Genomic DNA, 13,697 nt, shown 5'->3' on the forward strand with positions numbered 1-13,697 from the left:
TTAAAAAAAGCATAATTATAAATTGGGTTGACAGATCTGAGCTGGTATCAGAGCATAGAGGTTTTTTTTAATAGATTTTATATTTTAGAGCAATTTTAGATTCACAGCAAAATTGAGCCAGAGGTAGAGAAATTTCTCGTAACACCACCTGCCCCCATCCATGCATAGCCTCCCCTATTATCAATGTCCCCCACCAGAATGATACATTTGTTACAACTGATGAACCTACATTGCCACATCTTACCCAAAATTCACAGTTTACATTAGGTTTCACTTTTAATTGTACATTCTGTGGGTTTGAACAAATATATAATGACCTGTTTCCACCATCATAGAATCATATAGAGTAGTTTCACTTACTTAAAAATCCTGTGTTCTACCTGTTCTTTCTCTCCTCTAAACCTGTAGCAACCACTGATTTTTTTACTGTTACCATAGTTTGGCCTTTTCCAGAATGTTATATAGCTTGTATCATACAGTATGTAGCCTTTTGAGGTTGGCTTCTTTCACATAGTAATATGCATCCAAGGTTTCCCATATCTTTTCATGGCTTATAGCTCCTTTCTTTTTAGTGCTGAATAACTCTGAGTGTATCACAGTTTATTTATCCATTCACCAGTGGAAGGACATCTTGGTTTCTTATAAATTTTGGAAATTATGAATAAAGTTGCTTTAAGTATCTGTGAGCAGGTTTATGTATGGACATAAGTTTTCATCTCCTTTTGGTGAATACCAAGGAACATGATGGCTGGATCATATGGTAAGAATATGTTTAGTTTTATAAGAAATAGCCAAACTGTCTTCCAAATTGGCTGTACTCCAGCCATGAGAGTTCCTGTTGTTTCACGTTCTTACCAGCATTTGATGTTATCATTGTTCGGTATCTGGGCCATTCTAATAGATGTACAACAGTTTTAATTAGCATTTTCCTGATGACATATGGTGTGGAGCACCTTTTCATATACTTATTCACCATCTTTGGTCTTTGGTGAGGTGTCTGTTAAGGGTCTTTGGCACATTTTAAAATTGAGTTGTTTGTTATCTTACTGTTGAGTTTAAGAGTTCTTTGTATATTTTGGCCCACAGTCCTTTATCAGGTATGTCTTGCAAATATTTTTCTCCCAGTCTGTGGCTGATCTTTTAATTTTTTAGACAGTGTCTTTTTCAGAGCAGAAACATTTTAATGAAATCTAGCTTTTTTAGTCTTTTTTTTTTTCATGGATCCTGCCTTTGGTGTTATATCTAAAAGGTCATTTCCATATCCAGAGTCATCTAGATTTTCTCCTATGTTATCTTCTAGGGAGTCTTATAGTTTTGTGTTTCACATTCAGGTCTGTGATCCATTTTGAGTTAATTTTGTAAGGTTTATGTCTAGTTTCATTTTTTTTTCTTTTGCATGTGGACATCCAATTGTTTCAACACCATTTGTTGAAAAGACTGTCTTTGCTCATACTGCCTTTGCTCCTCTGTCAAAGATCAGTTGACTATATTTATAGTATGCTTCTGGACTCTCTGTTCTGTTCCATTTATTTATTTTTCTGTTCTCTTTCCAATACCACACTGTCTTGATTACTCTAGCTTTTTAGGAAGTCTTGAACTCAGGTAGTCTCAGTCCTCCAACTTTGTTCTTCAATATTGTGCTGTCTTTTGTGGGTCTTTGCCTCTCCGTATAAACTTTAGGATTAATTTGACAATATCCACAAAATAACTTGTTGGTATTTTGATTGGGATTGTAGTGAATCTGTAAATCAAGTTGAAAAGAACTAATTAGGGGTACCTGGGTGGCTCAGTCGTTAAGCGTCTGCCTTCAGCTCAGGTCATGATCCCAGGGTTCTGGGATCGAGCCCCGCATCGGGCTCCCTGCTCCGCGGGAAGCCTGCTTCTCCCTCTCCCACGCCCCCTGCTTGTGTTCCCTCTCTCGCTGTGTCTGTCTCTGTCAAAAAATAAATAAAATCGTTTAAAAATAAATAAATAAAATAAAAAAGAACTAATTATCTTGACAGTATTGAGTCTTTCTACCCATGAACGTGGAATATCTCTTTATTTAACTCTTCTTTGATATCTTTCATCAGAATTTTATTGTTTTCTTCACATAGAGCTTCTGTACATTTTGTTAGATTTATACTTAAGTATATCGTTTTGGGGGTGCTGATGTAAATGGTATTGTCTTTTTAATTTCAAATTCCACTTGTTCATTGCTGGCATATAGGAAAGCAATTGACTCTTTTTGGCAATTGACTTTTATATATTAACCTTGTATCCTGCAAACTTGCTAAGATTGCTTATTAGTTCCAGGAGGTTTGTTTTTTTTTTTTAAAGATTTTATTTATTTATTTGACAGAGAGAGCACAAGTAGGCAGAGTGGTAGACAGAGGGAGAAGGAGAAGCAGACTCCCCGCTGAGCAGGGAGCCCAATGCGGGGCTCGATCCCAGGACTCCGGGATCATGACCTGAGCCAAAGGCAGATGCTTAACGACTGAGCCACCCAGGCGCCCCTCCAGGAGTTTTTTTGTCGATTCTTTGAGATTTTCTACATAAATGATCATGACATCTGCAAACAAAGAGTTCTGTTATTTCTTTCTCAGTCTATATACCTTTATTTCCTTTTCTTGTCTTGCCACATTAGGTAGGACGTTCTTTACTCATTCCTCTTCTTAATGGTAAAACTTCAAGTTTCACACTCCTAAGTTTATAGATGCTCTTTAACAAGTTGATGATACTCCCTTCTGTTCCTGGTTTACTGAGAGTTTATATCATAAATTGATACTGGGTTTTATCAAGTGCTTTTTCTGCATCCATTGATTTGATCATGTGACTTTTCTTCTTTAGCCTGTTGATATGATAGATCATATTAATTGATTTTCAAATGTTGAACCAGCCTTTGCATACCTGGGATAAATCCCATATGCTTATGGTTTACAGTCCTTTTTATACATTGTTGGATTTGATTTGCTAATAGTCTGTTGATTTTTCCATCTATGTTCATGAGAGATATTGTTCTGTAGTTGTTTTTTTTTTCCTTGTAATTTCTCTGTCTGGTTCTGTTGTTTGGGGTAATGCTGACTTCATAGAATGAGTTAGGAAGCATACCCTTGGCTTCTGTCTGCTGGAAGAGATTATAGGGAATTGGTGTAATTTCGTCCTTAAATATTTGTTTGGTGGAACTCATCAGTGAACCTAGCTGGGCCTGATAGATTCTGTTTTGGAAGGCAATCAATTATTGATTCAGTTTCTTTAATAGATACTAGCTGTTCAGATGGTCTATTTTGTGTGTGTGGCTTTTGGCAGATTGTGTCTTTCAAGGAATTGGTCCATTTCATCTAGGTTATCAAATTTGTGGGCATAGAGCTGTTCGTAGTATTTCTTTATTATCCTTTTAATGTCCATGGGCTCGTCGTGATGTCCCCTACTGTCATTTCTGATATTAATAATTTTTCTTCTCTTTTTTTCTTAGTTAGCTTGGCTCAAGGCTTATTAATTTTATTGATCTTTTCAAAGAAGCAGCTTTTGGTCCTACTGATTTTTTCTTGATTTCCTGTTTTTTAATTTCATTGATTTCTGCTCTAATTTTTTATTTCTTTCCTTATTTTAATTTGCTCTTCTTTTTTAGTTTCATAGGGTAGAAGCTAAGATGACTCATTTTAGATTTATAGTATCGAATACATTCAATACTATAAATTTCTTTCTTAGCATTGCTTTCACTCTATCCCACAATTTTGATACACCATGTTTTGATTTTCACTTAGTTCAAAATATTTTTTAATTTCTCCAGAGATTTCTTTTTTGATCCATGTATTATTTAGGAGTGTATTATTTAATCCCTACATATTTTGAGATTCTCCAGCTATCATTTTGTTACTGATTTATTTTCATTCCATTGTGATCTGAGAGCAGACATTGTATGATTTATTTTTTTTAATTTGTTAAGATGTGTTTTATGGCCCAGGATGTGGTCTGTCTTGGTGAATGCTCCATGTGAACTTAAGAAGAATGTATGTTCTGTTGTTGGATGGAGTAGTCTATAGGTATCCATTATATCCTGTTGATGAATGATATTGTTGAGTTCAACTATGTCCTTACTGATTTTCTGCCTCATATATCTGCCCATTTATAAGAAAAGAGTGTGGATCCATCTGTTTCTCCTTGCAGTTCTCTCATTTTGGCCTCACATAGCTTGACACTATTGTTGGATGCATACATGTTAAGGATTGTTATATCTTCTTGGAGAATTGACCCTTCTGTCATTATGTAATGCCCTTCTTTATCCCTCATAACTTTATTTATTTTGAATCTTCTGTCTGAAGTTAATGTAGTTACTCCCACTTCCTTTTATTAGTGTTAGAATGGTAATATCTTTCTCCATCCCTTTACTTTTCATCTATGTGTGCCTTTATAAAGTGTCTTTCTTATAGACAGGATATAATTGGGTCTTGTTTTTGATCCACTCTGATAATCTTGGTCTTCTAATTGGTGCATTTAGACCATTGATGTTCATAGTGATTATTGGTACAGTTGGATTAATATCTATTATATCTGTTACTGTTTTCTATTTGTTGCTCTTGTTTCTGTATTTGTCATCCACTCTTTTTCCGTCTTTTACAATTTTATTCAAACATTTTATTCCATTTTCTCTCCTTCCTTAACAGTTACAGTCTCGCTTTACTTTTTTTCAGTGGTTACCCTAGAGTTTGCAATATACATATCAACTAATTCAAGTCCACTAACACTATACAGCTTCACAGGTAGTGTAAGTACCTTAAAATAATCCTAATTCCTCACTCTCATCCCTTGTACCATTGCTGACATTCATTTCACTTATACACATATATATATACACATAAGCAAATACAGTTGAATACAGTGTTACTACTATTAGTTTCTGAGAAGTAAGATGTAATTCTTATCTTTGTACCTCTGTCAGTATAGTGGGTTTTTTTCCCTGTGACTTCTGTTAAGATTCCTCTCCTTCCCCCCACCTTTTTTCCTCTCATTTGAAAGGGATATTTCTACATGTAATTTTCTTGGCATTTAACCTAATTGGTGTTTCCTGAGCTTCCTAGATCTATGGTTTGATGTCTGACGTTAATTCTTAGTCATTATTGTTTCAAATATTTCTTCCATCCTTTCTCTCCTTCTACATTTGGTATTCCCATTTCTTACATGTTACACCTTTTGTAGCTGTCTCACCATTCTTGGATATTTTGTTTTGGGTTTCTTTTGTTTTGTTTTGTTTTATTCTCTTTTTTCTCTTTGCTTTTCAGTGTTAGTGGTTGCTATTGAGATATCCTTAAATTCAGAGATTCTTTTCTCAGCCATTGCCAGACCATTGATAAGCCCATCAAAGACATTCTTCATTTCTGTTAACAGTGTTTTTGATGTCTAGTATTTCATTTTGTTTCTCTTAGAATTCCCACCTCTCTGCTTACCTTGCTCATCTGTTTTTGCATACTCTCTATCCACTTGAGCCATTAGCATGTTAATCATTGTTGTTTTATTTTTTTTTTAGAAAGAGACAGAGAGCAGGGGGGAGGGGCAGAGGGTGAGGGAGAAAGAGTCTCAAGCAGACTCCACACTGAGCACCAGCCCAACTTGGGGCTTGATCTCATGATGATGAGATCACGACCTGAGCCAAAACCAAGAGTTGGACGCTTAACTAACTGCGCAACCCAGGCACCCCTAATTGTTGTTCTAAATTCCTGGTCTGATATTCCAACATTGCTGCTATAGCTGAGTCTGTTCTCATGCTTGCCCTGTCTCTTCCAACTGTGTTTTTGCCTTTTATTATGTCTTGTAATTTTTTCCTGATAGCCAGGCATGATGTACTGGGTAAAAGGAACTGCTGTAAATAGGCCATTAGTAATGTGACGATAAGGTGTTGGGGAGGGAAAGTGTTCCTAGTCCTGTGATCAGGTCTCAAGTCTTTTAATGAGTTTGCACCTCTGGAATGTAAGCTACACAGTGCTTCTCAGTATTCTCGCTTCCTCCCTTAGGTGGGATAGGATGACAAGAGTGGACTGGAGTTATTTCCCTTACCCCAGGTCACTGGTCTCTGATAAAACCCTAGCAGGCTAGGCTTTGATAATTTCTCCTGGGGTAGACTCTGTTATGAAAAACAGAATGCTCTTGTGTATTTCAAAATGGTTTGTTTTCCCTTCCTCCTGTCAGCAGCACAAGATTTTTCTCTACTATTCACTGTGAGAGCCTGGTAGAGATCCAGGAGGTAAAACTCAAAAATGTGTCTGCTCCCCCAGTAACAGGATCCCTCAGGCATGTTTTGGGTTTTGGGGAGGGGTTGTTTGGTTTTGGGGGTTTTTTTTCCTTCAGTTTACCATATTATTTTATTTTTTTTATTATGTTCAGTTAGCCACTGTATAGTATATAATTAGTCCTTGATGCAGTGTTCAGCAATTCATTAGTTAAGTATAACACCCAGTGCTCATCACAGCACCTGCCCTCCTCAATACCCATCACCCTTTTACCCCATCTGCCCACCCTCTTCCCCTCTGAAACCCCCAGTTTGTTTCTCAGGGTCTGTAGTCTCTCATGGTTCATCTCCCTCTCTGATTTCTCTGCCTTTGGATTTCCCTCCCTTCCCCTGTGGTCCTCCATGCTATTGCTTGTGTTCCACATATGAGCGAAACCATATAATAATTGTCTTTCTCTGTTTGACTTACTTCACTTAACATAATCCCCTCCAGTTCCATCCATGTCGATGCAAATGGTGGGTATTCATTGTTTCTGATGGCTGAATAATATTCCATTGTGTAGATATACCACATCTTCTTTATCCATTCATCTGTTGAAGGGCTTCTCGGCTTCTTCCACAGTTGGGCTATTGTGGACATTGCTGCTGTGAACATTGGGGCACAGGTGCCCCTTTTTCTCACTACATCTGTATCTTTGGGGTAAATACCCAGTAATGCAATTGCTGGGTCATAGGGTAGCTCTATTCTTAATGTCTTGAAGAACCTCCATACTGTTTTCTAGAGTGGCTGTACCAACTTGCATTCCTACCAACAGTGTAAGAGGGTTCCCCATTCTTCACATCCTCGCCAACATTTGTTGTTTCCTGTTTTGTTAATTTTTGTCATTCTAACTGGTGTAAGGTGGTATCTCATTGTGGTTTTGATTTGTATTTCCCTGATGGCTAGTGATGTTGAGCATTTTTTCATGTGTCTGTTAGCCATTTGTGCGTCTTTTTTGGAGAAGTGTCTGTTCATGTCTTCTGCCCATTTTTTGACTGGGTTATTAGTTTTTTGAGTGTTGAGTTTGAGAAGTTCTTTATAGATCTTGGATATCAGCCCTTTATCTGTAATGTCCTTTGCAAATATCTTCTCCCATTCTGTGGGCTGCCTCTTAGTTTCGTTGACTGTTTCCTTTGCTGTGCAGAAGCTTTTTATCTTGATGAAGTCCCAGAAGTTCATTTTTGCTTTTGTTTCACTTGCCTTTGGAGACATGTCTTAAAAGAAGTTACTGTGGCCGATGTGGAAGAGCTAATTGCCTATGTTCTCCTCTAGGATTTGATGGATTCCTGTCTCACATTGAGGTCTTTCATCCATTTTGACTTTATCTTTGTGTATGGTATAAGGGAATGGCCCAGTTTCATTTTTCTATATGTAGCTGTCCAATTTTCCCATCACCACTTATTGAAGAGACTGTCTTTTTTCCATTGGATATTTTTTCCTGATTGTCAAAGTTGACCATAGATTTGAGGGTCCATTTCCCCAGGAGTGTTTTTACTGGCCCATACTGAACCTCCAGCAATTTGCCAGTTACAGTTCAGGTTTCTCTACCCCAACACTAGTTTCCACCGAGGTTTCTGCTGTGGTAAGTTATAATTCTCTGTGTTCACCTACGATTTTCTCCAATTTGGGGGGCAGGAGTTTGCCCTGTCATCCCCCTTAAGGATCTAAGAAGAGTTACTGTATTTTTAGTTTGTTTAGCTTTTTAGTTGTTGTTAGAACAGAGAGTGATGACTTCCAAGCTTCTTATATGCCAAACTGGAAGCCGGAAGTCCCTTAATTTATTGTAATATTTTCAAGCATAATCTTAGCCTATTTTTAAGTTTTTGGTTTTCATTATTTACAATTAAACTTGAAGTAATAGAAATTTTTTTAAACTTAACCTGCAAAATGACATCACAAAAATTAAGTTACTGTACTTTAGATTTTGTATTATAGTCTTTTCTAGGACAGTCTTTTAAATGACCTTTCCTGGATTTCACTGTGCAAATCAGTTAATGTAAAACTACTTTTTAGTTCTGTTTTCTCAAGAGAAACCAAATAGTATAAGTTTGCTTTACTGATCTGAATATCTATACTAGTTTTTACCTGGAAACTTGAGCTTGTCTAATTTTTTTACCTGGTAAGTCTTTTCTACGAACTTACGTAAATAAGCGGATATGAATTATACATTAACTAACCTTAAAATTGATAATCACAAATGCAGTACTGAATGGCTCATTTCACTTAAAGTGCTTTTTACTTTCTTTCTTTTGAAGCTTCTTCTCAACCTGTTGATAACCATGTTAGCCCATCTTCCTATTTGGGCCATACACCAGCATCACCAGCCAGATACTCACCTGTTTCAAAAGCAATGCTTGGAGATGATGAGATTACAAGGTAAGGAACTGAACATTTGTCTTTCTTAAAAAAAGCCAACTGTTAGAAGGAGTTATAATCAGTTTTCAGCCACAGTTTTTAGGACTAAAAAATTTTACTGATAGATAATGAACTTAAACCTTAATTTTTTTCATTGGAGGGTTCATTGAAGAGGCTGAAATATAAAAATGTTTTATATTCCAAATCACTGTCCTTTTTAAAAACATATTACTTATTTTTCAGGAATGGTTAATTGTTCTTAGAAATTAGCATAGGTAAAACTGAGTTAAGAATATACATATGTATATTTAAAACTAACTTTTCATATATTCCTATTTGTTATAGCAATCATTTGATTCATGTTTAGAATTCAACAAGGGATATTTTCTTTGCTTAATATGTATGTTTGATAACCTCACTCCTAAAATTTACCTTGATCTGACTTTACTGTTTTAAATAAAGTTTGTAGGGGCACCTGGGTGGCTCAGTCGGTTAAGCATCTGCCTTCAGCTCAGGTTATGATCCCAGGGTTCTGGGATCAGGCCCCGCATCGGGCTCCCCGCTCAGCGGGAAGCCTGCTTCTCCCTCTCCCTCTGCCCGCTGCTCTGCCTGCTTGTCCTCTCTCTCTCTCTGTCAAATAAATAAATAAATAAATAATCTTTAAATAAAATTTATAAATCTGTCTTTTTATTCCCAAAGAACTCTTAAGTAGGTGGGAAAAAATAAGTGAAAAGTATTTTAGATCTTTTTCACGATTTAATATAGTAATAAGATGTTACATTTATACAGATTGCTCTATAATTTGTACAAGTATTTCATATTATAACATTTAACATTAAATGTCTGCTGATTAATGTCTATTTTATGTTTTTATTAATTGCATTGTTGACATTATTATTTTGAACTTTCAAAATTATAATTACTCTTTCAGACTCCTGACTCTAGGAGTCTTAAAGAGATCATTAAGGTCAGGTAGGAAAGAATATTCATCTATGTCCTTTTTTTTTCAAGAGTTAGCATTACTGGGCGCCTGGGTGGCTCAGTTGGTTAAGCGACTGCCTTCAGCTCAGGTCATGATCCTGGAGTCCCTGGATCGAGTCCTGCATCGGGCTCCCTGCTCAGTGGGGAGTCTGCTTCTCCCTCTGACCCTCCCCCCTCTCATGTGCTCTCTCTCATTCTCTCTCTCTCAAATAAATAAATAAAATCTTTAAAAAAAAAAAAAAGAGTTAGCATTACTGAAAACTTAATTTATAAATATGTGCTCAGTAATTGTGTTTGGAGTGAAAATTAGCAGAAAAAACAGTGTTTGTGGTTATTTCTTTGTCATATGAATTTTCAAGGCTGTTAGTCTTTAGGCTGTGCTCCTATACTGATCTGTCATGGCTTTGTTGTTGTTTTCTAGTAGTGCCAATTTATAGAAGTAAAGAGGAAAAATAGTTAATGGCTTATCTAGCCTTTAATTTCTACATATTTTTCAAACTAAAAAGTATGTTATATTGGTGTCTTCATTGCTGTTCCCCATCTTTTTTCATTACATATCTTTTCTCTAGAATATTGTATTGGACTTTTTTAGTATTACACAAGTCTACCTGTCTTCTCTACTTTTCTGTGAAAATCAGGTGGTTGATCACTGCATATGCCTTCCTAAAACATGTGTTTTATCACTCCCTTTTGATAATTACACAACTTTGCCCAGATATGAAGTACAAAAATCTTTACCCTCATATTAGAAGTTCTCCACAATTTGACCCTAAGCAGTCATTCAGAGGTTATCTCACGTTACCAATTTAAAAAAAGGAAAAGAGGGCACCTGGGTGGCTCAGTTGGTTAAGCGTCTGCTTTCAGCTCAGGTCATGATCTCAGGGTCTTCCTGGGATCCAGCCCTGTGTCAGGCTCCGTGCTCAGTAGGGGAGCCTGCTTCTCCCTTTCCCTCTGCCCCTATTCGTGTGCTTTCTCGCTCACTCACTCTGTCTCTCAAGTAAATAAGTAAAATCTTTAAAAAACAAATAAAATAATATAAAATAAAAAAGGAAAAGAAAAGAAATCCCAACATACAGAAAATTGATAATTCTAAAGTTCATTTTTTTAACAGCTTTATTGAGATATGATCCACATATCATACACTTCTCCCATTTAAAATGTAAACTCAAAATTTTTTTTGTATATTACATTATTTTTTTTTAAGGAATTTTTTTTAAAGATTTTATTTATTTGATAGAGAGAAAGAGTACAAGCAGGGGGAGCGGCAGGGAGAGGGAGAAGCAGGCTCCTGCTGAGCAGAGAGCCTGATGCGGGGCTCGATCCCAGGACCCTGGGATCATGACCTGAGCTGAAGGCAGACTTTTAACCAACCACCTGAGCCACCCAGGTGCCCCACATTATTAATTTTTTTAAATGTGCGATTCATTGGCATTAATTGCATTCCCTACATTAGGAAATCATCACCACTATCTATTTCCAGAACCTTTTTGCCACCTCAGACAAACAAAATTAAGCAGTAATTCCCATTTCCCTCTCCTCCCAGTCCCTGGTAACCTCTAGTCTAGTGTACTTTGTGTCCTATACATTTGCCTATTCTAGATTGTTCATATAAGTATAATCTTACAACTCTTTTGTGTCTGACTTCTTTCATTTAGCATAGTGTTTTCAAGATTCATCCATGTTGTGTAGCATGTATCAAAACTTCATTCCTGGGGTGCCTGGGTGGCTCAGTCAGTTAAGCGTCTGCCTTTGACCCAGGTTATGATCCCAGAGTCCTGGGATGGAGCCCTGCATCGGGCTCCCTGCTTAGCAGGGAGACTGCTTCTCCTTCTACCTCTGCCTGCTGCTGCCCCCCTGCTTGTGTGCTCTCTCTCTGTCTCTCTGTCAAATAAATAAATAAAATTAAAAAAAAAAAAAAAGTCTTCATTCCTTATGTAAGCTGAAAATATTCCATTATGTGTATATACCACATTTTACTTATCCATTCATCTGTTGATGGACATTTGGCTTATTTCCACCTTTTGGGTATTGAGAATAATGCTCTGATAAACATTGGCTTGCACGTATCTGCTTGCATCCTTGTTTTCACTTCCTTTGAATATATACTGAGGAGTGGAATTGCTGAGTCACACAGTCAATGTATGTTTACATTTATGAGGAACCATTTGTTCTTTATAGCACCCACACCATTTTACATTCCCACCATCAATATATGAGGGTTCCAGTTTCTCCACAACCTCACCAATACTTGTTTTTTCTCTTCCATTTTGTTTTATAGCCATTGTAGTAGGTGGGATGTATCTCGTGATTTTCATGCATTTCTCTAATGACTAATAATGTTGAACATCTTTTCATGTGCTTATGTTATTTGAAAAACCAGAATTTATTTTCCTCTGAAATACTGCTGGATTTTAGCAGAATATTTTATTATTTATATAAAATTTATATTTATATAAAACTAATTCATATATATGTGTGGCTTTTTGCTTCATACAAATATATTTTTTTCTTTTCAAGTTTTTATTTAAATTCCAATTAGTTAGCACACAGTGTAATGTTAGTTTCAGGTGTAGAATTTAGTGATTCATCACTTACAAAAAACACCCAGGGCTCATCACAAGTGCCATCCTTAATACCCATCACCCATTTAACCCATCCCCCCTCCCACTTCCTCCATAAATGTTTTAAAGTAGTAGAAACCCTAAACTGTGAGTCCATCATCTATCAGTGAAATAAAACATCAATATAGTGTAACCTGTTTTGTGCCCTGATCTATCCTGCCTCTCCTACACTGCCTCACCAAGTGAACTATTTTCCTGAATTTGGATTTATTATTCCATTTTTTTATATATGTGTATATGTGTTTAATATTTTCTAAACAATTATTTGGTTTTGCTGTATTTGATAAGAAAGTATAATTTTGTTAACCCTGTAAGGGAACTGGCAAAGCTGATTAGTGATGAAAACCTATGTATGACTAGAAAATGCCAGTTTAGGTTTTTAGCAAATACTTAAGATTAATTCCACATTATATGGAAGGATCCCTAAAATTCATTTTTTAAAAATATTTACCTCTGGGGGCGCCTGGGTGGCTCAGATGGTTAAGCATCTGCCTTCTGCTCAGGTCATGATCCAAAAGTCCTGGGATTGAGCCCCCCCCACATTGGTCTCCCTGCTCAGCAGGGAGTCTGCTTTTCCCTCTCCCTGCTGCTCCCCCTGCTTGTGCGCGCGTGCTCTCTCTCTCTCTCTCTCTCTGTCAAATAAATAAAATCTTTTAAAAAAAAATTACTTCTGTTAAGCCTTTTGTTACCAATAGCTTTTTGAAATGTTCTAGAAAAATCCAGTTAAATTTTTAAAATATTTACCAAATATGGTACATTCTAATTTCAAATGATATTCTGTATTTCATCATACCTGCTGCTGGAATTTTCATGGTCTTACCAGAGGTATAAATGGTATTCACACAACCATTTATAACTGGCAGCAAATGTTAAACACCAGTAGTGGTAAGCTATATTCTGATTTCAGAGATTTTAAAAAATAGGGGATGGGGGAGAAGGCTCATCTTAGAATGGGTGAACAGCAGAGAGAGAGAGATGGAAGTATGTGACTTAAGAAGTAAAAAATAATTATTTTATATAAAAAGTTTAGAGATGGGCAGTTCCAGCAATTGTGTAGCAACCCTTAGGTCCATGGTGTCTCTGGGATTCTTCTGGTCTTACCTTCATGGTTAGAATATGTCTAAATCAGTAATGGGATTTTACTGTTCATTTTTTGTGTGGGGGTTATTTTGGGTGGGGAAGGGAACAAAATGTGCTTTGTTTTTGTTACGGTCTATCTTTCCTTGGGAAATGACAATAAAATTTACCTTTATTTCTCAGAGGCCAAAATAGGGTCTTAGCCTCAACTTAGCAAAGAGGAATGAGATTGCTATGACTGGCTTAGGTTAGTCATGATTCATCCTTTTGAGACTGGAAAAAGGGTCTACCTTTTCTAAGACAAAGGTTTATTTGCCTTTTACATCATCTAGGAAGTAAGGGCAGTGACTGCTTCCTAGGTAATAAGATGTGTACAACATCAGTCTTTCTTAAGTGTATATATTTCTTGAGTAGGTTC

General features: G+C 36.5%; 1 protein-coding gene across 10 annotated transcripts in view; it reads left to right on the forward strand.

Moving 5' to 3' along the window:
• Positions 1 to 13,697, forward strand: part of DLG1 (discs large MAGUK scaffold protein 1) — a 252,742-nt gene that overhangs the window by 165,545 nt on the left and 73,500 nt on the right. For all 10 annotated transcript variants that reach the window (XM_034999873.1, XM_034999872.1, XM_034999871.1 and 7 more), the window contains one exon: positions 8,501 to 8,621. In XM_034999873.1, coding sequence (XP_034855764.1) covers positions 8,501 to 8,621 — 121 coding nt within the window. The remainder of the gene's footprint in view (positions 1 to 8,500; positions 8,622 to 13,697) is intronic.

Source organism: Mirounga leonina, unplaced genomic scaffold (assembly GCF_011800145.1).
Source record: "Mirounga leonina isolate KUSES-001 unplaced genomic scaffold, KU_Mleo_1.0 Mir_115, whole genome shotgun sequence".
NCBI lineage: Eukaryota > Metazoa > Chordata > Mammalia > Carnivora > Phocidae > Mirounga > Mirounga leonina.